General features: G+C 40.0%; 1 protein-coding gene across 1 annotated transcript; it reads right to left on the reverse strand.

The window, feature by feature from the left end:
* Positions 1 to 493: 493 nt before the first annotated feature.
* LOC132394993 (uncharacterized) lies at positions 494 to 18,253 on the reverse strand. The gene is made up of 6 exons (XM_059971326.1): positions 18,196 to 18,253; positions 12,372 to 12,525; positions 11,583 to 11,743; positions 9,209 to 9,412; positions 6,192 to 6,373; positions 494 to 6,081 (listed from the first exon to the last, which is right to left on the reverse strand). Exons 1-6 carry the CDS (start codon positions 18,251 to 18,253, stop codon positions 586 to 588), a joined length of 6,255 nt encoding a protein of 2,084 aa, XP_059827309.1. The 3' UTR covers positions 494 to 585.
* Positions 18,254 to 25,917: the final 7,664 nt, after the last annotated feature.

Here is a 25,917-nt window from a genome sequence, read left to right on the forward strand (position 1 = left end):
ACCAAACTTTCTGCATAATCACTTAAATAGTTGACTTGTATGTGCATGTAATGAGAGCTGTATAACTCATCTCCTTCTGCCTTAGGCCACGAACTTATCAATCACCCCACTGTGAACATTTTCTGGAGGTCCAAGATCCGCACACTCCACGACCGCTGGACTAAGTGTGTAAATGTAGGAGGGGACTATGTTGAAAAGTAAATGTGCTAGGTTTTCTAAAACTGACTCCTTCTACCTTAGGCCAGGAACTCATCAATCACCCCTCATCGTTTACCTGGCTCTTAAAGTGCAATTAATTTTGTAAAATGGATGCCACAAGAATCAAGAGTCAAAAGTTAATCAAGAACAACATTTTTATTTTTCACCTTCAAATAAATTAAATTATACAGAATCACAAAGCTGTTGTAACTTTAGAAGCACATAAACTTTAATTGGGGATCATAGAAGACATAGAAAAATATATTATTTCAGGCTCAAATGCAAATATATCATCTTGGTCATCAGTGATTCATTGATAATTGTCTTAATACATCAGGTTAACACATTTTTGTTTGTGCATATGAGATTAGTTTCTACACACACAGACTAGCTAGACCTCTGCTCTTCAAGCAAAGTCATGACAGTACCTACAGTTGTTTTTGGATCAAGAAATGTCACTAATGGCAAATTAATATTTTTTTCCTGATAAATACGATTTTGCACTGTCATACTCAGCATGGAATCAAGACCAAAGCTGGAAAGGTAAGTTTCTTTAGTGAACTCTGTAGGATCAGCATTGCTGACTTCACTCAACAATTCAATAACATACTCCTCGGGAGTCTTTTGTGAATTATTGGGTAATTCTGCCATTGGATTGATTTGTGATTTACTGATTTCATCTTTCACAAGGGAATAAAGTCGTGCTTTCATAGCTGGAATTTGAGAAACAACATTAGCATGCAAACCAGAGAAATTAAATTTACAGAGAGCAAGCTGTGGATTGTTTTGTACGAGGGACTGTTCAAGGCATTGGTTAATTTCTGAAATCTCCAAAATCATTATCCCCTTTGATTCCAGAAATCTTTGGATGCTATCCTTATTGAGTAATAGGCCAAGGTTCAGTGCACCCCAGTTGATAGACTGCCCTACCAGTCCCTGATTTCTCCTGTAATGCACAAAAATGTCAAGAAAAGAGTTTGCTGCAGAATAGTTTGCCTGGGCAGAATTCCCAATGAATGATGCAATTGATGAGTAGCAGACAAAATAATCCAGTGGGAAGGATTTTGTTGTATTGTGAAGATTCAGAACTCCTGCAATCTTTGGACCCAACACTTTATCGAACAATGATTTATTTAGAGCTGGCATGAGGGCATCATGTAATACAACAGCACTGTGAAACACTCCTTTAATTGGGATCTTTGGGAAGGAATGAAGGAAACGATTGATAGCTAACTCAACATTTGACAAGTCTGAGATATCACAGGTAATGCTAAGTACAGTTGTCCCAAATTGTTTCCAGAGTTCTTTAAATTCTTCTTGCTTTTCAGTAGTTGGAATGCTTCGTGACAAAATAATGACATATCCTCCCCCATGTTTAGCAATAAAATTTACTGTCTCAAAGCCAAGTCCTGAAAGTCCCCCTGTCACGATATATGCTGCATCCCTATGAAAAAGTTGTTTATGACTGTGGTACACGGGTATCTCTGAAATCTTATCATTTGTATTCAGATCCACAACTGAGACAGCTTTGCAGGTGAAGTAGGAGTCTTCCCCACGTTCACCTACAGCACAGGTCACTGAGTGAAAACTAATCCTTGGAAAATCAAGCCGTTTCCTCTGTAACCGCAACAATCTCATCCACTTATAAACATCATCAGCAGATTTTTTCAGATAACACTTTTTCAGTATGTTAGCTACCTTCAAGAAATGAATTTGGACATTTTCCTTTTCATAACCAAGTATGTTCTGACAAGTTTCAAATGCCTGGTTGTTGTCAAAGAGAACAACAACATAGCCAGCAGAAGAGTTGTTAACAATCCTTGTGACTAGATCTGCTTTAACAGGTGGCAGGAAAAGCAATGCATCGGAATGAGGATATGTTTGTGAAAAGTCACTAGGTTCTGTTTGAACCTTTACTTTCCAGCCCAATGACTCAGCTGTCAGAGACAGCACTTTACTGAGACAAGATTCTGGGATGGAGGAGAGAATTGACAAGCACTTGTGATGCTTAGGAGAAGGTAAAATGTTATTGAGTATTTCCCAGGCAAGTATGAAGTATGAGACACAGGGTGTCTGCTTCAGAAATGGAATGTTGCTGCTTTGGAAACAAACGGATGCAGGAAGACTCACTGTTGAAAATGCAGCAACGGGGTAGCACATAACAACATGATCTCCTACTTTGCAGGACTTCACATCTTTGCTGACTGCTGTGACCGTACCACTGAAGTCCAGAGCAATTAGCTCATGTCCTTTAGTTACAGTTGTGTTCCAGTACAACGTCTGTCCAAAGTTCACAGCAGAGACACTGACTGGAAAATAATCTGAAGAATGAATGCACATTGCATCAATTTTAACATAAACTGTTTGTTTTACAGATTCCGTCATTTTCCATTCTTGCGGCTTTGCATGAAGATCTACAACTTTGTAAGGATTTGTTGTCTGGAATACTACATTTTCATAACCAGTGTAAGGTACAATGCTGAAAATACTGTTCAAATTTATAGAAGTTGCTCGTTTGACACATGAAACATGTACCTTTCCTAGTCGAATCATTACTTCAGGGTAATTATGAGGCAGGCTGATTACATTAGCTAAAACTGCAATATCTGCCTCATTAGCAGAGCCAATGTCTATCAGCTGAAAAGCAATCTCTTGAAGTTCTACAAGGCATGTTCTGGTCATTCCCCATAAGGCAAAACCTGCAGTGATTTGATCCACTGCATTTTCAGATGTCCTGTAGGTGATGGTTCTAACAGACTTTGAGGATTTTTTTCCTTGGACCAGTAGAATTATTTGCCGATAGACCTCACAGCAACTGCTAACATGTTCCACTACTGCTTTACTGTTCTGGTTAGTTATGTTTTTCATGCCCCACAAGAACAACACTTCATCAAAGCTGTTCAAATCAGTCACATTGTACTGTCGCAAAATCTGTGTGACTTCTCTATCCATCAAGGTCTCTGGATCCTGGTAAGGAACATAAAAGGACTGCTTATGCAGGTGCTTTTGCAGACCTTTAGCAATCCCAATGTTATCGGCAAATACTAATGATCTTGGTGTAGAACGAATATCTACTTCTTTGGCAAGCTGATCAATTTGCTCCCAGGAGTTTTCATAGGAAATATCATTAAATCCTGTGGAATTGCCTTGCCCAAGAAATGTAATTCTGACATTTTTTAATTCAGCAATTACTGTACCCTTTCTATCTGTAAATGCCCCAGAAACTTCATAAAATTCCACAGTATTTTTACAGGTCCTCATGTATATTATCATTTCCTGTTGCATTGGTTGACATACCACCAAACTCCCAATGGAAGTTGGAAACCCAGCCCTCAGATTTGACATTTTCATTGCCAGAACAGCAGCCGTTTGCATGTAGTAATCTAAGATAACCGGATGAATGCAAAACTCGTGCATCTGTGGGACAAGTTCATCTGGTACTTTAACATATGTTATAGCTTCCTGTAGTTCATCTGAGTAGAACACATCTCCAAGGTTTCTGAAGACTGAACTATACTGGAAACCTAATTTAGAAATAGATTCATAAATATTTTCTGTCTCAATTCTTATATAGTCTCTTTGCAAAATCTGCTCAACTGAAAGAACATTTTCTTCAATCACGTACTCCACGTTTTGTTGAACTTCTCCTTTTGCGTAAGAAACAGTTGATGCCACAACAGAAAATTCAGTCACTTTGTCTTCCCTGTTAAGTTGGACCTTGAGCTCTGTTGAGTTTGGCTGCACAATACAGGGATTCAGGAAAGAAATACTCATTTGGCACAACCTGAGGGGTATCTTTGGTTTAATACTTGCCAAGGTAGATGCTAAGGCAAGCTCAACGTGCATGGAGCCAGGTAATATTGGCACTCCATTGTTCCTGTGCTCCAACAGGTATGGTGCTTTTGTTAGTGTGAGTTTGTAGTCATACTCCTTGCCATCTTTGTTGGAACTACTGAGAAGAGGATGAGCTATAGATGACACTTCTTTGTCACCATGCCTAAAATCTTCAAAGTCAATGCTAAGCTTAGAACGATCAAACTTATAACACGGATACAATGTTGGAACCATCTCACATTTCTCAAAGATATTTTGCCAATTAGGATTGTATCCCATTTGGAAAAGCCCTGACAAAACTGAAAGCAGGGTTTCATAATCTCTTTGTGGCTGCACTGCAGGGAAAACCTGAGCCCCATTTCCTACAATGTCTTTGATGTATCTCTGTAAGGCCCTTCGAGGTCCTATTTCAATAAACACAGCATCTTTTACCTCCGCAATAGCAGCTCTAATGGCTTGTTCAAAAAGAACAGGTTTTTCTATGTTTCTGGACCAATACTTCCCTGTCACACAGTCATCTCCTGCAACCAACTGTCCAGTGACAGTGGAAATGACTTTAATTTTTGTTTCATGTTTCTGTAAATTACTGATACTCTCTTCCACTTGGTTTAAAATTGGTTTCATCAAATGACTGTGATATGCTGCAGGGACATCCAGAAGGTGAAGGAATACATTTTTGTCACCAAATGAACTGTGTAATTCTGTATGCAGTCTGTCTATCGCATCGGCATCTCCTGACACTGTGCATGACGAGGGACTATTGAATGCAGCAATGCAGAGTCTCCCTGAATAGGAATCAAGCTTATCTGACACTTTTTTCACAGGCAAATTACTAACCACCAACATTTTCCCTCCTGTTACTGTTGATTGTAAAGCACTTCTGTGGTAAAGCACCTTTACAGCATCTTGTAATGAAAGTATTCCAGCACAATATACTGCAGCTACTTCTCCAACTGAGTGTCCAATGACAATGTCAGGCTCAATTCTCCAAAACTTCAGAAGAGTCACTATTGCTACTTGGATGCCAAAGAGTATTGGCTGTGCTACGTCTGGTTTTGTGAAGTCATCACAGTCATTCTCTATTAACTCCATTATGCTGATGTCTGTGTATTGTTGGAGCATCCTGTCTATCTCATTGATCTGTGCCCTGAACCTCGGTTCTATTTGTAGAAGCTGTTTGCACATACCTTGATATAAAACACCGTTGCCACAAAACACAAATATCAATTTAACATCAGCTTTGGTCTGAGCCACTTCACTATCTACAGCTGATCTAAGCTGCTGTTGGAGATGCCCAAGGGAAGAAGCAATAAATGCTTTCCTGTATCTGTAATTCCTATGGCTTCTTCTACATGCAGATGTGTACGCCAGGTTGTGAAGAATTACATCTTCACTTTCCCTTATTTGGTTACTTGTATCCTTTATCATCATTCTCACTGAATTCTGGGAGACTGCGGAAAGCACAAATATTTCAAATGGTCTTTGTACAGAGTTTTGACCAGAATCTTGCTTGAAATGCCTTACAACTACATGAGCATTTGTCCCTCCAAATCCAAATGAGTTGATCCCTGCCATCTTCCCTTTCTCCCCGTTTCCTTCCCAGTTCACCACACTAGTTGGAATATGTAGGTTCAGATCTTTTGTATTGATGCTCGAGTTCTCCTTGGAGTAGTGGAGTGATGGTACAATCTTTCCATGATGCATCATGAGGAGAACTTTAATTAAACCTGCAGCTCCTGCGGCTGATTCTGTGTGACCAATGTTTCCTTTGACTGACCCCATTGTAAGTGGAGGGAAATCTGAGTGTCTGGATTGTGCAATAACACTTGATATGCTGGCTGCTTCAGTCGGATCACCAGCTGGTGTTCCGGTTCCATGAGCCTCCACGTATTGAATCTGTGAAGGGTCAACACTTCTGTGGTAAATACCCCTCAGTAACTCTTCTTGCTGCTTTTGAGAGGGTCTGGTGATAGGTGTGACTGCTCTGCCATCCTGATTGATTGCACTACGGACTATTACACCCCAAATATGGTCGTGGTCCTTCTGAGCCTGTTGATAGGATTAACGAGTATGTCAATATTAAAGAAATAGTTTTCCAATAAACACCAATATTTAAATACACTTTATAGACGTAAAAAGAATCTGATTAAATGTGTTACCTTTGCGAGCGGCTTTAACAGCAAAATGCCACAACCTTCGCCTCTTCCGTACCCATTGGCTTTGTTGGAAAATGGTTTGCTCATTCCATCTGGAGATATCATTTTTGCTTTGCTGAGTGCTACATTGATTCTCGGCTCAATAATACAGCTCACACCCCCACAAACTGCCATCTCACAATCACCTGAGACACAAATGGGAATTTGAACAGAGTCCATGTGAATCCAAATGTACAAGGGAAGGTTCAAATAAAATAATTTGTGATACAAAATTGTTGAAGAACAGTGCAGACCCTTAACAGTGTTGCTGAGCAGAGAGATCATGGGATCCAAGTTCACATCTCCTTGAAAGTGGCAACACAGATCAACAGGGTGGGTCAAGAAGACAAATAGAATGCTTGCTTTTATTAGCTGAGGCATTGAGTTCCAAAACCAAGAGGTTATGTTGCAAGTATAACTCTTGTTAATCCACATCTGGAGTATTGCATAGAGGTCTCGGTGACCCACTGTAGGAAGAATGTTGAGGCTTTGGAGAGGTGCAGAAGAGGTTAACCGGGATGCCGCCTGGTTTAGAACGGGTTGTTTTCTCTGGACTGCAGAGGGTGAGGTTTTATAAGATTGTGAGAAGCATAGATAGAGTAATCAGGGAGTATGTGTTTCCTGGTGTTGACAAGTCTAATATCGGAGGGCATGCATTGAAGGTGAGAAGAGGTAGGCTCAGTGGGGATGTGTGTGGCAAGCTTTTTACTCTAAGCAGTGGATGCCTGGAATGTGCTGCCTGATATGCCTGCAGAGGCAAATACATTACAGGCTTTTAAGAGATATTTCAGACAGGCGCATGTAAATAAGAAAGATTAAGGGATATGGGCATTGTTGAGGTAAGAGATATTTGTTTTTGGGGGTTTTTGATTTATTTTTCTCTAGTTTGACACACCAATGTAGGCTGTAGGGCCTGTTCCTGTAAGGTGTAGCTTGTTGGAAGATAGAACGTCGTGGCTCAGTTTTGTTACTTTCTTGTATGGTATTAAATTATAACTAAACATTCAGAGATTTACTCAGCTAACTAATTATATACCAGTGTACAACATGTTCCTCTGAAGTATCTCATCCTTAGAATAAGGATCCATGTGGTGTTGCTTGTTTGCCATCATTTCCTTGCTAAGTTACTAATCGTGGTTCATTACCAGTGTGGAAAAGCAGGCCAGGAATTATAGCAGGAGACCAGTGACTAGTGGTGTGCCTCAGTGATCTGTACTGGGTCCAATGTTGTTTGTCATTTACGTTAATGATCTGGATGATGGGGTGGTAAATTGGATTAGTAAGTATGCAGATGATACTAAGGTAGGTGGCATTGTGGATAATAAAGTAGGTTTTCAAAGCCTGCAGAGAGATTTAAGCCAGTTAGAAGATGGCAGATTGGAGATTAATGCTGATAAGTGTGAGGTGCTACATTTTGGTTGGAATAATCCAAATAGGACATACATGGTAAATGGTAGGGCATTGAGGAATGCAGTAGAACAGAGTGATCTTGGAATAATGGTGCATAGTTCCCTGAAGGTGGAAACTCATGTGGATAGGGTGGTGAAGATGCTGGCCTTTATAAATCAGAGCATTGAGTATAGGAGTTGGGATGCAATGTTAAAATTGTACAAGGCATTGGTAAGGCCGAATTTGGAGTATTGTCTACAGTTCTGGTCACCAAATTATAGGAAAGATGTTAACAAAATAGAGAGAATACAGAGAAGATTTACTGGAATGTTACCTGGGTTTCAGCACTTAAGTTACAGGGAAAGGTTGAACAAGTTAGGTCTTTATTCTTGGAATGTAGAAGGTTGAGGGGGGACTTGATAGAGGTATTTAAAATTACGAGGGGAATAGATAGAGTTGACGTGGATAGGCTTTTTCCATTGAGAGTAGAGGAGATTCAAACAAGAGGACATGTGTTGAGAGTTGGGGGCAAAAGTTTAAGAGTAACGCGAGGGGGAATTTCTTTACTCAGAGAGTGGTAGCTGTGTGGAGCGAGCTTACAGTAGAAGTGCTAGAGGCAGGTTCAGTATTGTCATTTAAAGTAAAATTGGATAGGTGTATGGACAGGAAAGGAATGGAGGGTTATGGGCTGCGTGCGAGCCAGTGGGACTAGGTGAGAGTAAGCGTTCAGCACAGACTAGAAGGGCCGAGATGGCCAGTTTCCATGCTGTAATTGTTATATGGTTACATGAGTACCTAAAGGAGAGGTGACAGTTGACTGAAGCAGTTTCATAAGACTCCATTCAACTTTCTTCAGATGGAGCTAAGTGAAGCTACAGTATGAACAATCAAATTTAGTTCATGCATTAGAGACTCTCCCAACATAGGAAATACCCTCTCCACATCCATTCTATCAAGACCTTACACCATTCAATAGGTTTCAATGAGGTCAACTCTCATTCACCTGAATTCTAGTGAATACAAGCCCAGAGCCATCAAACACTCTTCATATGACAAGCCATTCAATCCTGGAATCTTTTTCGTGAATCTCCTTTGAACCCACTCCAGTTTCAGCACATCCTTTCTAAGATAAGAGGCCCAGACCTGCTCACAATACTCCAGGTGAGGCCTCACCAGGGCTTTATAAAGATCAACATTGTATCCATGTTTTTATATTCTAGTCCTATTGAAATGAATGCTGGCATTGCATTTGCCTTCCTCAACACAGACTCAATCTGCAAATTAGCCTTCACGGAATCCTGTACAAGGACCCCCAAGTCCCTTTCGATCTCCAAATGGAGAGAAAATACAAAAAGCTAAAGTGCAAAGCAACTTGAGGTTGGTGACAGTGGATGGGAGATCCCCAGAGCTAATAAGGTCAATGGTGTGGAAAACAGTGGGCTGTTGTTAATTGACTGAAACAGTTTTGTAAGACTCCATTCAACTTTCTTCAGATGGAGCTAAGTGAAGCTACAGTAAGAACAATCAAATTTATTTCATCCTTTATAGTAACAAGAGTAAAAGCAACAGAACAAAAAAAAAATCCCTTGTACCTTGCTTGATGGCCTGAGCAGCATAATGTAAAGCAACAAGTGATGAGGAGCACGCTGTATCAATAGCCAGTGATGGTCCAGTAAGGTTGAAAGCAAAAGAAATCCTATTTGCCGCAATACTCATTGCTGACCCTGTCCCGTTATAATGGGTGATTTTGTTAGCGGCACTGTTTGAAATCCCCTCAAAATCACGATTCATGAGACCTAAAGAGAAGACAATGATAAAGTGTCAAATGAGAATTGCATATACGTTTGCATAGGTTATGCTATGTATCACACTGTGTAGAAATTCCAACACTCAGTGGGAATCACTAATAAAATTATTTCCACTATCCTATGTTTTCCAGCTCTATTTCCTTTTGTCTTTATCCCTGGTAATTTCACTTTAAAGTCACTTATAATAAAATGTTGTAATTCCCTTCTGCCGCTATTCACTCTCAGACATTTATAGTTTATGAAATAGGTTTTACTATTGAAACATTAGTGAAGTTCACAGTTTTAATGTGTAAGTAGCACAACAATTTCCTGTGACTGCATGCACACAGTTAGATATGTAAATAAAGCAACTGTTCTCCAAACTATACACAAAATCTAAACATTTCAGACATAGTTAGGTTCTATCTTCACCCATGTAAATACTCACTTAATCATACTAATTAAGACATAACCACTCTATTATCAAAATTTTGTGGAGGTGTCTAAGAGGATTCATGAGGGCAGGGCAGGGCGTCTTCATAGAGTTTAGCAGTCTTTGACAGAGGTTCCACATGGACCAGGAGAGCAGCAAATTGGACACAGAATTTGTTTGATGGTACAGGCAGAGGGTGGTAGCAGAGAATCGTTTTCCAGATCAGAGACCTGCATCAGTGGTGTGCCACAGATATCAGGGTGTGGTCTTTCATTGTTCATCTTTCAGCAAAGAATGATGAACAGTTAGATTGTACATGACACCAAGATTGGGGGGATATTATCCAAGATCACAACAGTTTATAGACCAGCTGAGAAAATGGGCAATAGAATAATGATGGAATTTAAAACAGTTAAGTGCAAAGTGATGTAGTTTGGGAAGTTAAACCAGGCCAGAATATGCACTGTGAATGGCAGCGTCCTGGAAAGTCCTATTGACAGAGAGACCCTATGGTATAAGTGCATTGTCCCTTAAAACTGACAACATTGGTAGACAGGTGGTGATGAAATCCTCCCCAGCTGTAGCACTGAGGAGATGTTTGTGACATCATATTACAGTTGCTCTAAACATTGGTCAGATTACACCAGTGTACAATCTGGTCACCACGTTACAGGAAGGATGTGATTCATCTGGTGTGATTTGACAAAAAGAATTCACAGAAATGTTACCTCAAATTGGAGAGCTTGAGTTAGGGAGGGACAACTAAGATGTGACCTTAGAGAGATTCATTGAAATATGAGAGGGATTGACAGGGCAGATGATTACAGCTTTCTCCCAGTGCTAGGAGTCTCTAAGTAGAGGGGGTGGGTACATTCTACACAGATGGGGGTGGGTGCATGGAACAAGCTGCCCGAGTACAGGTTCCTGGATGTCAGCATCTCTGAATCCAGCCGGTGGTGTAGTGACATCCGCACCGGAGTTCGAGGCCAGCAGCCCTGTGTTTGATTCTGGTCAGCACCTTGCACGCTTTCCATGAGCATCGAGCCAGAAACTCAAATTCGTAAAAAAAAACAGGCAAATGCTAAAGAAATAGCAAAGTTACTGCCAATACAACACAAGGCACCAAAAGGAACATCAACAACATCTCTGAAGGTCAAAGCTGGTCAGAAGTCCTGCTAGTTTATATAGTTCATGGGGTTTGAGGAGATTTGGTTTGTCACTGAAGACTCTAACAAATTTCGACAGATATACCATGGCCACTGCTGCTGCCCAGGTTGGGACCCAGCAAAATTCTGCCTCAAAGTCCAGTGCTGATGCCACTACAGCATTGACTGCCCACTACACCACTGACCTGCCCATAGGAGACACCAATGCACAGGATGAGAAAAAGCTGCACAAGGTTGTTAACTCAGTCAGTTCCATCATGGCTAATCACCTCCCCATGATCAATGACATCTCCAAAAGGTATCATTCATGATGAATAACACGCTCTCTTCTCATTGCTACTATCAATGAGGAGATTCAGGAGCCTGAAAACTCACACTCAATATTTTTGGAACAGCTTCATCCCCTCTACTATCAGATTTCTGAAGAGTCCATGAACCCATGAACTCAATTTGAGACTTTTTGTACTATTTGTATTTTTATATAGTCTGTTCTTATTGTAGCTGATATACAAATGATGAAACAAATTTGAGGGTGGAAACAACTTATGCTGGTTCACATGGTCTGGCAATGTTTACTCACCAATAAAAACACCTGTTTTACTCCCACTGATGTTTTCCATGGGCATCCCTGCATTCTCAAACACTTTGTACGTGCACTCCAACAGAAGTTTCTGCTGTGGGTCCATACTATTGGCCTCTGTTTGACTTATGTTAAAGAGCTTGTGATCAAACTCATTAAACCTGTTAGTTAAACAGAAAGTCTGTGTTAACTGCAGGCCAGAGATATTCCGCGGTGCTCACCTGCTCACATTCTGTAAATGCATCTGACGATTTCTAAACAAATCATTCAGTTCACTGAGAAAGTAATTTTCCACAGTAATTCTGATTCTTGTGCTAATTTGGATGTTCTAGGATACTTACACTTTCATTCAACAATAATTAATCTGCTTGAAAATTATTTTAATAGAGAAATGTAAAGTCATGCATTCTTTTGAAAGTTTGATCAATGAGAAGCAATATACTAAGGCTGGCATAATTTGAAGGGGAATGCCAGATCAGAGCTATTTGATTTTAATGTAATTTATAGTCAGGCAGAAAATAACTTAAATTTGTTTCCAGTACAGTTGATTCCCTAACTGTGCTGATTTAACCAAGTTTATCCAATTTGTCATTCACTTTCTTACCTGCAGCTTGTACTTACGACTTTCACCCTTGATTCATATTTAAGTCTTTGAATAGCATTGTGATGGTGATTTATTTATGAACTCAAATAGACCTCAAGATTATCCATTAACCTAAGTTGATTTATAATTATTAATATTTTGATCATTCAGTTTCGCAATTCATGAAATGCTGTATCCTTCATTACCCTTCAATTAAACTTGCTCGTTTTGTGATCATTTTTCCTGCTTTGTTGTCATCAGTGTCATGCCAGAACTTTGTATCGAAGCGATTTGCTGGAATATCATCCACACAGTTTTTTCCCTCAAGAAGGACTTTCCAGAAATTATCAATGCCTTCTCCTGGAATAGAAGGGAAACTTTTAGATAATAACCAGTTTGTAATTTTGCCATTCATGCCTGAGGAAGGTAACACTATCACGTGACTCTTTACTTATAATCAATCTAGCGATGTTGCCCTTGTGGGCTAAGCCAGGGTATAAAGTGATCAGGCTTTGGCGAGAAAAGATGTAGTTTAAAGGTGCTTAATCTTTTGGAGTCATTGGGTTGATTGCAGAACTTAAGCTTAAGAAATTACAGCCGGAGTATAACAATTGTAGGCAGGATGGTAGTTAAACCAGTGGGTCACTCTTTCTGAATGATGTGAGATTGCAGGGTAGTCAACTGCCTCCTGATGATTACATCTCCAGGAAGTACTTCCAACTGCAGCTCCTGACTGTCAGGGTCAATAAAATCGAGCTAGAGCTGGATGTTCTCAGGACCATTTGATCAGATTTGCAAGAACTGTTGGGGAGGGGTTATAATATTCCGCAGGGGATTGGAACTAGTGTGACAGGACAAAGGATAGGGCAGTTGCCATACAAATAGATGCCATAGGTAATGATGCTGTGAAGCAGGACAGACAGGTGATAGGGTAGAATTGTAGTAGGGGAGTTGATGAATAACACAGAGGCAAAATAGAAAAGGGTGATGAATACAGGACAGGTGTTATATTTGAATACATGCAGTATGCAGAATAAGGTGGGTGATATTGTAGTGCATTTACAAGTTGATGGAATAACAAATGTGGGTGTCACTGAGTTGTGACTGTAAGAAAATCATAGCTCAGAGCTTAACATCGAAGGATACACATTGTATCAAAAGGACAGACAGGTAGGCAGGGGGGCTGTGGTGGCTATGTTGGTTGAGAATAAAATCAAATCCTTAGAAAGAGGTGACATAAGATTGGGAGATGTAGAATCCATGTGGGTTGATTTAAGAAACTGCAAAGGTAAAGCGATCCTAATGGGTCTTATATACAGGCCTCTGAACAGTATCCGGGATGTGGGATATAAATTAAAATTGGAGATAGGAAAAGCTTCTAAAAATGCCTCCTCTACATTGGTGAGACCTGTTATAAATTGGGAAACCTCTATGTCGAGCTCCATGCCCCTAAAGCACAATTTCCAGGTGGTGAACCATTTTAATTCCTATCCCCTCTCCTGTTCCAACACATCAGTCCATGGCCTTCTCCTCTGCCACGCTTAGGCTAATTTTCTGGTTCTGAATGGTTCTGGAGTACTGAAAAATTCTGAATATCACTCCACTCTTTAAGAAGGAGGGAGGCAGAATGAAAAAAAATTATATGCCAGTTAGCCTGACTTCAGTGGTTGGGAAAAAGGTGGAGTCCATTATTAAGGATAAGGTTTCAGGGAACTTCAAGCCACAAGATAAAATAGGCCAGAGTCAGCATGGTTACACTGAGGAGAAATCTTATCTAACAGATCAGTTGGAATTCTCTGAGGAAATAACAGGCAGTATAGTCAAATAGGAGTCAATGGATGTTGTTTACTTCGATTTTCAGGAGGTCTGCGACAAGGTGTCGCACGTGAAGTTGATTAACGAGATGAGAGACCATAGTATTAGAGGAAATATACTAGTATGGGTAGAATATTGACTGAGTGACAGCATGTACAGAGTAGGAATAAAGTGGCCTTTACTGATTGACTGCCAGTGACTAGAGGTGTTCTGCAGGGGTCTGTACTGGGACCACTTCTAATCACATTGTATGTCAATTATGTTGTAATTACATCAATTACATTGTAATTCAATCATGTTTGGATGATGGAATTGAAGACTTTGTGACTATATGTAGGAAGCAGGGAGTCTGCAGAAAGACTTAGAGAGATTGGGAGAATAGACAAATAAATGGTAACTGGAATATAGTGTGCAGAAGTGTGTGGTCGTGCACTTTGGTAGAAGAAATAAAGGTGTAGGCTTTCTTCTAAACAGAGAGAAAATTGAGAACTTAGATGTGCAAAGGGACCCGAGAGGCCTTGTGCAGGATTCCCTAAAGGTTCACTTGCAGGTTGAGTTGGTGGTAACGAAGACAAATGCAATATTCATATTGAGAATTAATTTAGAGAGCTAGAATATAAGACCAAGGATATAATGCCGAGTATTTATCAAGCATTGGTTAGACCACACTTGTATTATAGGCAGTTTTGTGCCCCTTATCTGAGAAAAGATGTGCTGGCATTGGAGAGGGTCCAGAGGAAGTACTTAAGAATAAATCCGGAAATAAAATGGTTAACTTATGAGGAATATTTGATGGCTCTGTATCTACACTCGCTGGAATTCAGAGGAATGAGGTGGGATGTCATTGAAACCTATTGAATATTCAAAGGCCTAGACAGAGTGGATATGGAGAGGATGTTTCAATAGTGTAAAAGTCTAGGACCAGAGGCCACAGCCTCAGAATAGAGGCATGCCCATGATGAAATGGCAGAGCAGACGATGGGCTGAATGGCCTCATTCTGCTCTGACATCCTATGGTCTCACAATTCTGTCGGGGAGAGACTAGTCAGTACATTATTCTGTATCTATCTGTCTGGGCAATAAACACTGAGAACCCTTTCATTACCGATTTATCACACTTGGACTTAGAATTCCATGACATTTCTGTGTTTTTTATGTTTAAACCTAATGCACTCATTGCTCTCTGAACTGGCATGATTTTCTCAATCATAAATGCTAGTCAGTGTGAAACCTTCTGTGAGAAAGCTTTCTAAAACTTGTAAACTGGGACAGCCAAGTGCAGGCATAATACAGCCAGCTGTGAATGTTAGGTAGTTTTCTGGGCCTGCCCACTTGCAGCCCTTACCACACAGAGCCCCGCCCACGTGCAGATCCATTCTGAATTACAGGACCAAATCCAAACAGGTACTTGACATGTATGTCTTGTTGCTGGCAGTATGTTCTGCCTCATTCACTTTGAACTAACAGCAAAGCAGCAATGAAATAGGAATGTTCATTTTTATGGGACCACAGGCACCTCAGGGTGATAAGGGAGACAAATGTGTCACTTAACCTCTCACTTAAAGTCAGCAAAACCATAGAGTGGATTGTTGACCAGAGGAGGAAGCATGAGGTCCATGAACCCGTCCTCATTAGGGAATGGAGTTGGAGAGGGGCAGAGGCTATAAATTCCTTGGCATTAATATATCAGAGGATCAGTCGTGGGACCAACATTGAAATAGCTTCACAAAGAAGGCATGGTAGCGCCTCTACTATTTTAGAAGTTTGTGCAGATTCGGCATGTCTTCTAAACATTTAAAAACTTCTATAGATGCACTGAGAACAGTATCCTGACTGGTTGAATCATGGCCTCATAAGGAACAGAAATGACAGCAGAAAGTGGTTGTCACAGCTCAGTCCATCACAGCCAAAGCCCACCCTAGAAATAATTTACTAGGAGTGTAAGTCCCAAGAACGCAGTGAAGATCATTGAAGACCCCCACCATCCAGTCCATGCCCTCTTCTCACTGCTACCATCAAGCTATATGTCCAGAAGCCTTAGGGCCCACATCAACAGTTATTACCCTACAGGCATCAGGCTCATGAACTGGCACAGACTTCAATCACCACCACTCTGAACCTACAGTCTCACTTGCAAAACTTTTTCCAACTCATGTTCTCAGTATTAGTTTTTATTTGCACAGTGTGTCTTCTTTTACACATTGGCTCTTTGTCAGTCTTTGTTTTCTCCTGTTAATGCATACAAGGAAATGAAGGTAATATATGATAATCTGGACATAATAATAAATCTACTTTGAACTTTGTACATTGAAACATAAGCAGGGAGTTCATTGATAGTGGTCTGGTCTTTGCCTGAAGATTTCATTTTTTGGTTTCACTTCAGGTTATTGAGGACAAAAGTCTCAGCTAACATTCCACTGGAATAACGTTCTCAGCTGGCATTTCCAGGAAATGTCACGGCACTGGGAATATTGTTTTGGGATATGCTGCTAAACGTAGGCCCATTTGCTCTCTCAATCAGCCACAAAATATCATGTAATTTAAGAATAGTGTAATTATCCCATATCCTCCCTTAACATTACCCTATACACAGATAATTTGATCATTTCATCCTGCTAGTTGTGAGTATATTGTGTGAAAATTTGTTACTCTATTTCCTACATTACAAATGCTACTTTATTTCCATATATATTTCATTGGCTGTAAATCTTTATATTCTTTTAAAAACAACACTTGTGTGTCTTTCAAGATCTTGTTGTGAACTCAATCAGCCTCCACCTGGAAGCAAATCCACTTCCTGAATGTTCAGCAGCACACACAAAATGCTGGAGGAAAAACATGAACAGTCGAGTACTGATGAAGGGTCTCAGTCTGAAAAGTCAACTGTTCACTCTTTTCCTTAGATGTTGCCAGACCGGCTGAGTTTCTCCAGCATCTTGTGGGTGTTGCTTTGGATTTCCAGCATCTACTGGATTTCTTGAGCTCCTGAATGTACAGATTATGTGTGACAAAATATGGATCTTGCATGTGAATATGGAGGTGCTGCTACTTGCCACAAAGCATTATGATTTAAAACCCCAGCTGTCCATGACCTTATAAATAAAAGAATGCAAATTGCTTCAACATATGTTCATGTAAAAATGGCAAACCACCAGCTTTATTGATAATAGCCCAACTAAGAGTTTTCCAGTGGAAGCGGGGATCGATATGGTAACTGCTCTGCCCAAGGACACAAGAGAGTTGTGGACACAGCTCAGTAGATCACAAAAAACAATCTCCCCTCCATGGATGCTGTCTAAACCTGTTCACTACCCTACGAAAGCCAACAGAATAAACGATCCTTCCCACCTCAGACATTCACTCCTCTCCCCTTCCAATGGGCAAAAGATATAAAAGTCTGACAATACATCCCACTAGGCTGAAGGACACATGTACCACTGGTATAAGATTACTGAATGGACCTTTCGTATGAGATTGACCTCACAATCTACCCCATCGGGGCCTTTGCACATTATTGTCTACTTGCAATGCACTTTCTCTGTGAATGTAAAATTTTATTCTGCATTCTGGCATCACTTTTCTGACCCCTGTGCACCTTCTCCCTGTGATTGTGAGCGTTTTATCAATATGCTTCAGTTTTTGTCCTAAATGTGTGGGGTGGTCAGTTCATTAGCTATTATAAATTGCCCCTTGTTGAAGTGGGAGAATATGGATTAATGGAGGAATGGGTCTGCTCTGTGAACTAACATGGATTTGACAGGCCAAATGGCCTCCTTCTATGTGAGAAAATATTGGAAAATTGTTGTGCCTATCATATAACCATGTAACAGCTATAGCACGGAAACTGGCCATCTCGGCCCTTCTAGTCCGTGCCGAACGTTTACTCACACCTAGTCCCACTGGCCCGCACTCAGCCCATAACTCTCCATTCCTTTCCTGTCCATATACCTATTACAATTTTACAATCCTGTTTTCAACATACAGAGAAGCCCAGGCTGGGGTGATGGGTGGAGCAATACACTAAAGCAACAGTAAATAGATACATAAATAGATACATTGTCGATACATAATTTATATTTGACTTTTCTTTACAGTTTTCTGTGAGTGGACAAAACTTTTATGTTCAAACATAATAAAGAGGAAAGCTAACCTTATTTGTCATTCTTGTACAGACATTCTGCTGAGAGTTTTGTTTTCAATCTTTATTGGTCTTACCTCCAGGAAAGTTACATCCTATTCCAACAATAGCTATATCTTCACTGTTGTTCCCCATTTTTAGCATTCAGGCCTGTTATTAAAATGAGAATGTAACAAAATTATAGTTATTTCATAATTGATTATCAGATTCAGATACTGCTCTTAGTTTTTTAGGAAACAAATAACATTGTCAGAGAGATAACATATCCTTTTTTTTTAATCATTAGTTTATCAAAGGCAAATGAAAGGCAAATGCAAATGATTGTTTATACACTACCTGGTTATGTCAAAAATCTGTTGACAGCTCCATTAATGATGAGAGAAAAAAATCTGTTGTCCTTTTGCAATGATTTCAGATAAAAATCCCAGCCAGTTCTTGTGTCACTGGAAATCAATCATTTAACATTTTTATATTTGTATCATAAGCAATCATCATTTATATGACCAATAGACATTTAAATTGGAAGCTATTTGAAAGGCTGAGGTAAATTACAAAATATTAAATTCTTAATTTCTATTCATGTCAAAAAATAAACAAAATTAGTGCATTTCCTATTGTGTACATGTGAAGTGTTTACAATTTATTAATTAATTACCCAAGTTTGCAACTTGGGTATTAGCTTCAAAATTGTGTTGCTTACAAGAAAATGAAACAATTTAAAAGTCATGAATCGCCTAGAATAAATACCAGTTTTTATTGATCATTTTTAAAAGCAAAACACGTCCTTTATGTAAAGTCACTTGGTCAGACTAAAGATGAACATAAGGAATAAGATATGAAATATTCTTTTCACGTGACAATAACTTGGAGTAACAGCCAATTGCAGAAGCCAACTAATTTGTAGAATCCAGAAACCACTGTTCAACAGGATCTGTGACAACTGAAGCTGATCAACAATGGTTCGATTCATCATGCAGCTCAATGTATAAAACAATTCACACTTCCAGTAAAGGATTCACTGTAATTCATACCTTGTCAGCTATAAAATAGTGCAAGCTGTTTTGAGCCAAATGTCACAATAGCCTAAGCAGGTTGGTGTAAATGCACTGGAATGTATGTAATTGTCTCAGTTGGTGATTCATCATCTCAGGTTTAAACCTTCATTATTTGTTAGATGTAAAATCATTAAAATGAATACAACTTTCATTTGAATTTACAAAACTGAAGTGATTTTATTTACTCTGCACTCACAAGAAAGACCCATTCAGGCAGATCATTGCTCATCTGACAAAACTGAAAATTCAATCATTCAGTCACCAATAACTGCAAGCAAGTTATTTCAAAAAATTATTTAGTATAAAGCTGATGAACTAATCTTTACAGAAACTTTTGTTGGAAATACTTTCAAATAATAAATTAAGGAAGGTTTTACCTTTAAGTGAAAATTGTTACTTATCTCATGGCTATCTCTTGTTTCTCTCATTCATTTTGAGAAAATTTTGGGGATATCCCTCATAACATTAGAAATCAATCAATTTAGCATGAGAAAGTAAATCATTTTACTTTGAATTAAATCACTTTGTGCCTGTTATCAACAGGGATCAATGGAATGGTTTAATTCATCATTTAGATTAATTATTAAAGCTGCTACAAAATATTGCAAGGTTGCTTACAGCCAAAAGTCACAATAACGTTATCGGATTGGTTTAAATGTGCCTCAATTTATGTGACTGTGGGAGGTTTAACATGAGTTTAAAGTCAAAGTCAAAATCATATTTATTGTCATAAGCAAAAATGTGTATATGTTGAGGCATAAGGAAAACCTTAACTACAACAACATCAAAGGAGCATAGCATTAAATATGCAGCAGTCATGAGAAAATGTAAACATAAATTATAATTTTTACAGGAAAGGACAAAATTTAAACTGTCATGATTTGATAGGTATCAAACAATTTTAAATTAAGGTGACTTACATTTCCAGCCACAAGGAATACATGATTTTTATTCACTATGCGCAATGGAGAAAAAAATCAAAATAGGTTTAACACTCAGTTTGGAAAAGATCCGCTAATGTACTGAAATTTGCTACTTTGCTTTTTTGTTTAAAGATCTTGAATACTTAGCCCTCACTCTACATCATTCACTTTTAAATAGTAAAACTTTGTGCTAAACTGACGGAATGGTTTAGGCAACTGATACAAGGAAAAGAATTCAGAATTATGAAAATTTAAAACACATAAGCTATAATGATAAATCACTGGCCAAGCCAAAGGTCAAAATACACTAAACTTACTTTTTACTCTTTACAAAATAGGCAACAGTCTATAACAGGATTGTCCATTGTAAAGCCTGCTAATTCTTAGTCTATTGAAATCAGTGTACAGGAAATTGAGTATTTTATTAAAATCTGCTTTGGTAGATTAGTATTTAATTGGTAAAGCTGGAAACATAATCCTTTCTTTCATCACAACTCTATAATTTAGAGATATTTAATAATTTAGTAATTCAGAAATGAAATGCCTTCATAATAAAAGCATAAAAATTTACCTATGGAAACTAGGACAAGGCTAATTTCAAGTTTAAAATAATAACTCTACTGATAATGAATTCAATCAGAAATTATGCTTCTTACCACATATTTTATTCCATCCCTGCTTTCTGCAGTTCATATCGAGAGCCTTGAATGAAACCCGTGGAGCTCCATGTATTATCTGACAAGAAGACGCAAAGAATATTGTAATATATCAGCCAGGGAAGTTCTAAGTGTTTGGTATGATCATCAATTTAGTTTAATAATTAATGGATAATTTAATTCCAATTATAAAATCAGACTACTGAAGACAGTCAATGAACTTCATACTGTCACAAAGTCCAAGAAAAAATTGAGAATATTGCAGTAAATCAAAAGCAGAAAAGAATCAAAACACTTGGCAGGTGAAGTAGAATCTATTGAATAACAAGTGGAGTTAATGTGTTAAGTAAAGGACTCTCATCAGAACCCCATAAAAAGTGGTTTTCAACTAAAACTCACAGTTGACAAAATTATGACGTGCTTATTGTCAGAAGCCACGTAACAGTGAATTGGTCCCAGCACTTCTTTTATTTTATCAGTAAGCAATACGTACCTGTACCGGTCTTTCCATAATCAGCACGTAGACATGCCAATGAGATACTTAATTTGCTATTTCGGACTTAAACTGGTATGGTGTCAGAAGTTTATGTAAATGAACAGTTTGCTCTAGTAGTCATAATACCATTAGTTTCAACATGAACATGGAAATAAATCTGGTCTACGGGTTGAGATTCTAAATTGGAGGAAGTCCAATTTTGATGGTATCAGAAATGACCTGGCAAGTATGGGTGGGAACAGGTTGTTTTCTGGCAAAGGTTTACTTGGAAAACAGGAGGCCTTCATAAATGATATTCTGAGTGTACAAAGCTTGTATGTGTCTGTCAGAATAAAACGTAAAGATAACAAGTGTAAGGAACTTTGGTTTTACACAGATAGAGAGGCCCTGATTAAGGAGAAAAAGAAGTGCGTAGCAGGTTTGGACTAGTGGGAACAAATGGGATGCTTATGGAGTATAAAGCCTGACTAGAAGGGTTCTCTAGTCTGTCATGACAGAGCACTGCCTTGATATTTTCCCAGACTAGTAATGCCACTCCTCTCCCTTTAATCCCTCCTGCTCTGTCGCTTCTAGAATATTCAGCTGCCCGTCCTACCTATCCTGCAAACAAGTCTCACGGAACAAGAAGACTGTGGGTAAATGGCTAAGGATTTCCAGAGCAAAGGCAGTTTTACTACTCAGGATAAAAGAGAGGCAAGACTGTGAAGGCACATGATGTCAGCCAGTAGAGTGCGAAAGGTTTAAAAAGAAGACCGCCATATCCAGTGGGCAGCGGAGTGAGAGTCAGCAGAGCAGTAGGGCTTCGGCTCTACGGGCCGAGGTGATAACGGGATGAGGCGAGGTAGATTTAACTGTGTTAATTGTGGAAAGGAAACAGGTTGTGTGTGAGGCCAGTTTTCTGTGCTTGGTGTCAGATGTGGGAGGTCCTGGAGTCTCCCAGCCTCCCAGATGGCCATATCTCCCCCGGTCTGTCGAGCTGCAGCTCCTAAAGGACCACATTAGGGAATTAGAAATGCAGTTCAATGACCTACGCCTGGTCAGGGAAAGGGAGGAAGTGATAGAAAGTCGTTATAGGCAGGTGGTCACACTGGGGCCACGGGAGACAGACAAGTGGGTCACAGTCAGGAGGGGAAAGGGGAAGAGTCAGGAACTGGAGAGTACCCCTGTGGCTGTACCTCTTGACAATAAGTGCTCCTGTTTGAGTACTATTGGGGGCGACAGTCTACCTGGGAGAAGTAACAGTGGCCATGTCTCTGGCACAGTGTCTGGCCCTGTGGCTCAGAAGGGTAGGGAAAGGAAAAGGAAGGCAGTAGTGATAGGGGACTCTATAGTCAGGGGGTCAGACAGGTGCTTCTGTGGATGCAGGAAAGAAACTCAGATGGTAGTTTGCCTCCCCAGTGCCAGGGTCCGGGTTGTTTCAGATCGTGTCCAAGATATCCTGCATTGAGAGGAAGAACAGCCAGAGGTCCTGGCACATATTGGTACCAACTACATAGGTAGAAAAAAGACTAGAGGGAGTTAGGAAGGAAGTTGAGAAGCAGGACCACAAAGGTAGTAATCTCGGGATTACTGTCTGTGCCAAGCAACAGCGAGTGTAGGAATAGAGTGAGGTAGAAGATAAATCTGTGGCTGAGGGATTGTAGCAGGGGGCAGGGATTCAGAATTCTGAATCATTGGGACCTCTTTTGGGGCAGGTGTGACCTGTACAAAAAGGACAGGTTGCACTTGAATCCCGGGGGACCAATATCCTAGTGGGGAGGTTTGCTAAGGCTACTGGGGAGAATTTAAACTAGGATTGCTGGTGGGTAGGAACTGAACTGAAGAGACTGGGGAAGAGGAGGTTGGCTCACAAATAGAGAAAGCTTGTACACAGTTTGAGACGGAAGATAAGCAGGTGATTGAGAAGGGATGCGATCAAACTGAAGGTATGAGATGGCTCTATTTTAACACGAGGATTATCGTGAACAAAGCGGATGAGCTTTGAGCATGGATCAGTACTTAGAGCTATGATGTGATGGCCATTACAGAGCCATGGAAGGCACAGGGCCAGGAATGGTTAATTCAAGTGCCGGGTTTTAGATGTTTCAGAAAGGACAGAGACAGAGGCAAAAGAGGTGGGGATGTGGCACTGTTGATCAGAGATAGTGTCACGGCTACAGAAAAGGTGGGCGCCATGGAGGGACTGTCTACGGAGCCTCTGTGGATGGAGGTTAGGAACAGGAAAGGGTCAATAAGTTTACTGGGTGCTTTTATAGGCCACCCAATAATAACAGGGATATCAAGGAAACAGATCCTGGAAAAGTGTAATAATAACAGAGTTGTCGTGATGGGACATTTCAATTTCCCAAATATTGATTGGCATCTCCCTACAGCAAGGGGTTTAGATGGGTTGGAGTTTGTTAGGAGTGTTCAGGAAGGTTTATTGACACAATATATAGATAACCCTAAAAGAAGAGAGGCTGTACTTGATTTGGTATTGGAAAATGAACCTGGTCAGGTGTCAGATCTCTAAGTGATAGAGCATTTTGCAGATAGTGATCATAATTCTATCTCCTATACAATAGCATTGGAGAGAGATAGGAACAGACAAGTTAGGAAAGTGTTTAATTGGAGTAAAGGGAATTATGAGGCTATCAGGCAAGAAATTGGAAGCTTAAATTGGAAACAGAAGTTCTCAGGGAAAAGTATGGAAGAAATGTGGCAAATGTTCAGGGTATATTTTTATGGATTTCTGCATAGGCATGTTCCAATGAGACAAGGAAGTTATGGCAGGGTACAGGAACCGTGGTGTACAAAGGCTGTAATAAATCTAATCAAGAAGAAAAGAAAAGCTTACAAAAGGTTCAAAGTGTTAGGATAATGTTAGAGATCTAGAAGATTATAAAACTAATAGAAAGGAGCTTAAGAAAGAAATTAGGAGAGCCAAAAGGGGCCATGATAAGGTCTTGACAGAAAGGATTAAAGAAAACCCCAAGCTATTCTACAAGTATGTGAAGAGCAAGAGGATAAGACGTGAAAGAATAGGACCTATCAAATGTGACAGTGGGAAAGTGTGTATGGAACCAGAGGAGATAGCAGAGGCACTTAATGAATACTTTACTTCAGTATTCACTATGGAAAAGAATTTTGGTGATTGTCGGGATGACTTGCTGCAGACTGAAAGGCTTGAGCATGTAGATATTAAGAAAGAGGATGTGCTGGAGTTTTGGAAAGCATCAAGTTGGATAAGTCACCAGGACCGGATGATTTGTACCCCAGGCTACTATGGGAGGTGAGGGAGGAGATTGCTGAGCCTCTGGCGATGATCTGTGCATCATCAATGGGGACTAGAGATGTTCTGGAGGATTGGAGGGTTGTGACTGTTGTTCCTTTATTCAAGAAAGGGAGTAGAGATTGCCCAGGAAATTATAGACCAGTGTGTCTTACCTCAGTGGTCGGTAAGTTGATGGAGAAGATCCTGAGAGGCAGGATTTATGAACATTTGGAGAGGTATAATATGATTAGGAATAGTCAGCATGGCTTTGTCAAGGGCAGGTCGTGGCCTTACAAGCCTGATTGAATTTTTTGTGGATGTGACTAAACCCATTGATGAAGGAAGAGCAGTAGATGTAATGTATATGGATCTCAGCAAGGCATTTGATAAGGCACCCCATGCAAGGCTTATTGAGAAAGTAAGGAGACATAGGATCCAAGGGGACATTGCTTTGTGGATCCAGAACTGGCTTGCTGACATAAGGCAAAGAGTGGTTGTAGATGGGTCATATTCTGCATGGAGTTCAGTCACCAGTGGAGTGCCTCGGGGATCTGTTCTTGGACCTCTACTCTTCATGACTTTTATAAATGACCTGGATGAGAAAGTGGAGGGATGGGTTAGTAAGTTTTCTGATGATACAAAGGTTGGAGGTGTTGTGGACAGTGTGTTGGGCTGTCAGAGGTTAGAGTGGGACATTGATAGTATGCAAAACGGGTCTGAGAAATGACAGATGGAGTTCAAGCCAGATAAGTGTGAAGTGATTCATTTTGGTAGGTCAAGTATGATGGCAGAATATAGTATTCATAGTAAGGCTCTTGGAGGTGTGGAGGATCAGAAGGATCTTGGGGTCCGAGTCCATAGGACACTCAAAGCAGCTGCACAGGTTGACTCTGTGGATGCAGTCAGTATTACCATCTGATGGTGGAGGAGGTCAGGAGCGGAAATCTCTTTATGCAGGTGTCCTTCCCCTATACATTGGAAATCTGGAGTGGACAGTGTTGCATAGGACCGTACTGTGCAACAAGCTCTTAAGCAGATTCACTGACTCCCCGTCCACTTGTCTATTCTGTGACTGGGGGTGTCTGTGTACCATGTATTTATGGAACGTGAGAGGTTGCAGCCCCTGTTTGAACACCTGAAGGAGTTGCTTCGCAGGTTTTGGTTACACTTCAGCCCCGTGCTACTGATATACGGGCACCCAGTACACGAGGGGTGGGTTGCTCAGATCTACTGGTTGTAGTGGAAATGTTTAAAAGTAGTGCATGTTGGGATACTTGACCACCCTGGAGCAGCTGAACTTAAAACTGCTGATGCAATTTGAGAATAACTTTGAAACCTTGAATGTAGTACTAGGAACTCCAATAAACAAGATAATACATTCAGCATCTATTTAATATCTTATACTCACCTCCAACT

The sequence above is a fragment of the Hypanus sabinus genome, chromosome 6 (genome assembly GCF_030144855.1).
Source record: "Hypanus sabinus isolate sHypSab1 chromosome 6, sHypSab1.hap1, whole genome shotgun sequence".
NCBI classification, from domain to species: Eukaryota; Metazoa; Chordata; class Chondrichthyes; order Myliobatiformes; family Dasyatidae; genus Hypanus; species Hypanus sabinus.

Excerpts from the sequence above, each read along its gene's own strand:
- LOC132394993 (XM_059971326.1), bottom strand. The coding sequence starts at position 18,253 with ATGGGGAACAACAGTGAAGATATAGCTATTGTTGGAATAGGATGTAAC. Across the intron at positions 12,526-18,195 it reads AGGATGTAACTTTCCTGGAG|GAGAAGGCATTGATAATTTC; the intron begins GTAAGACCAATA and ends CTTCTATTCCAG. Across the intron at positions 11,744-12,371 it reads CGAGCAAGTTTAATTGAAGG|GTTTAATGAGTTTGATCACA; the intron begins GTAATGAAGGAT and ends TTTAACTAACAG.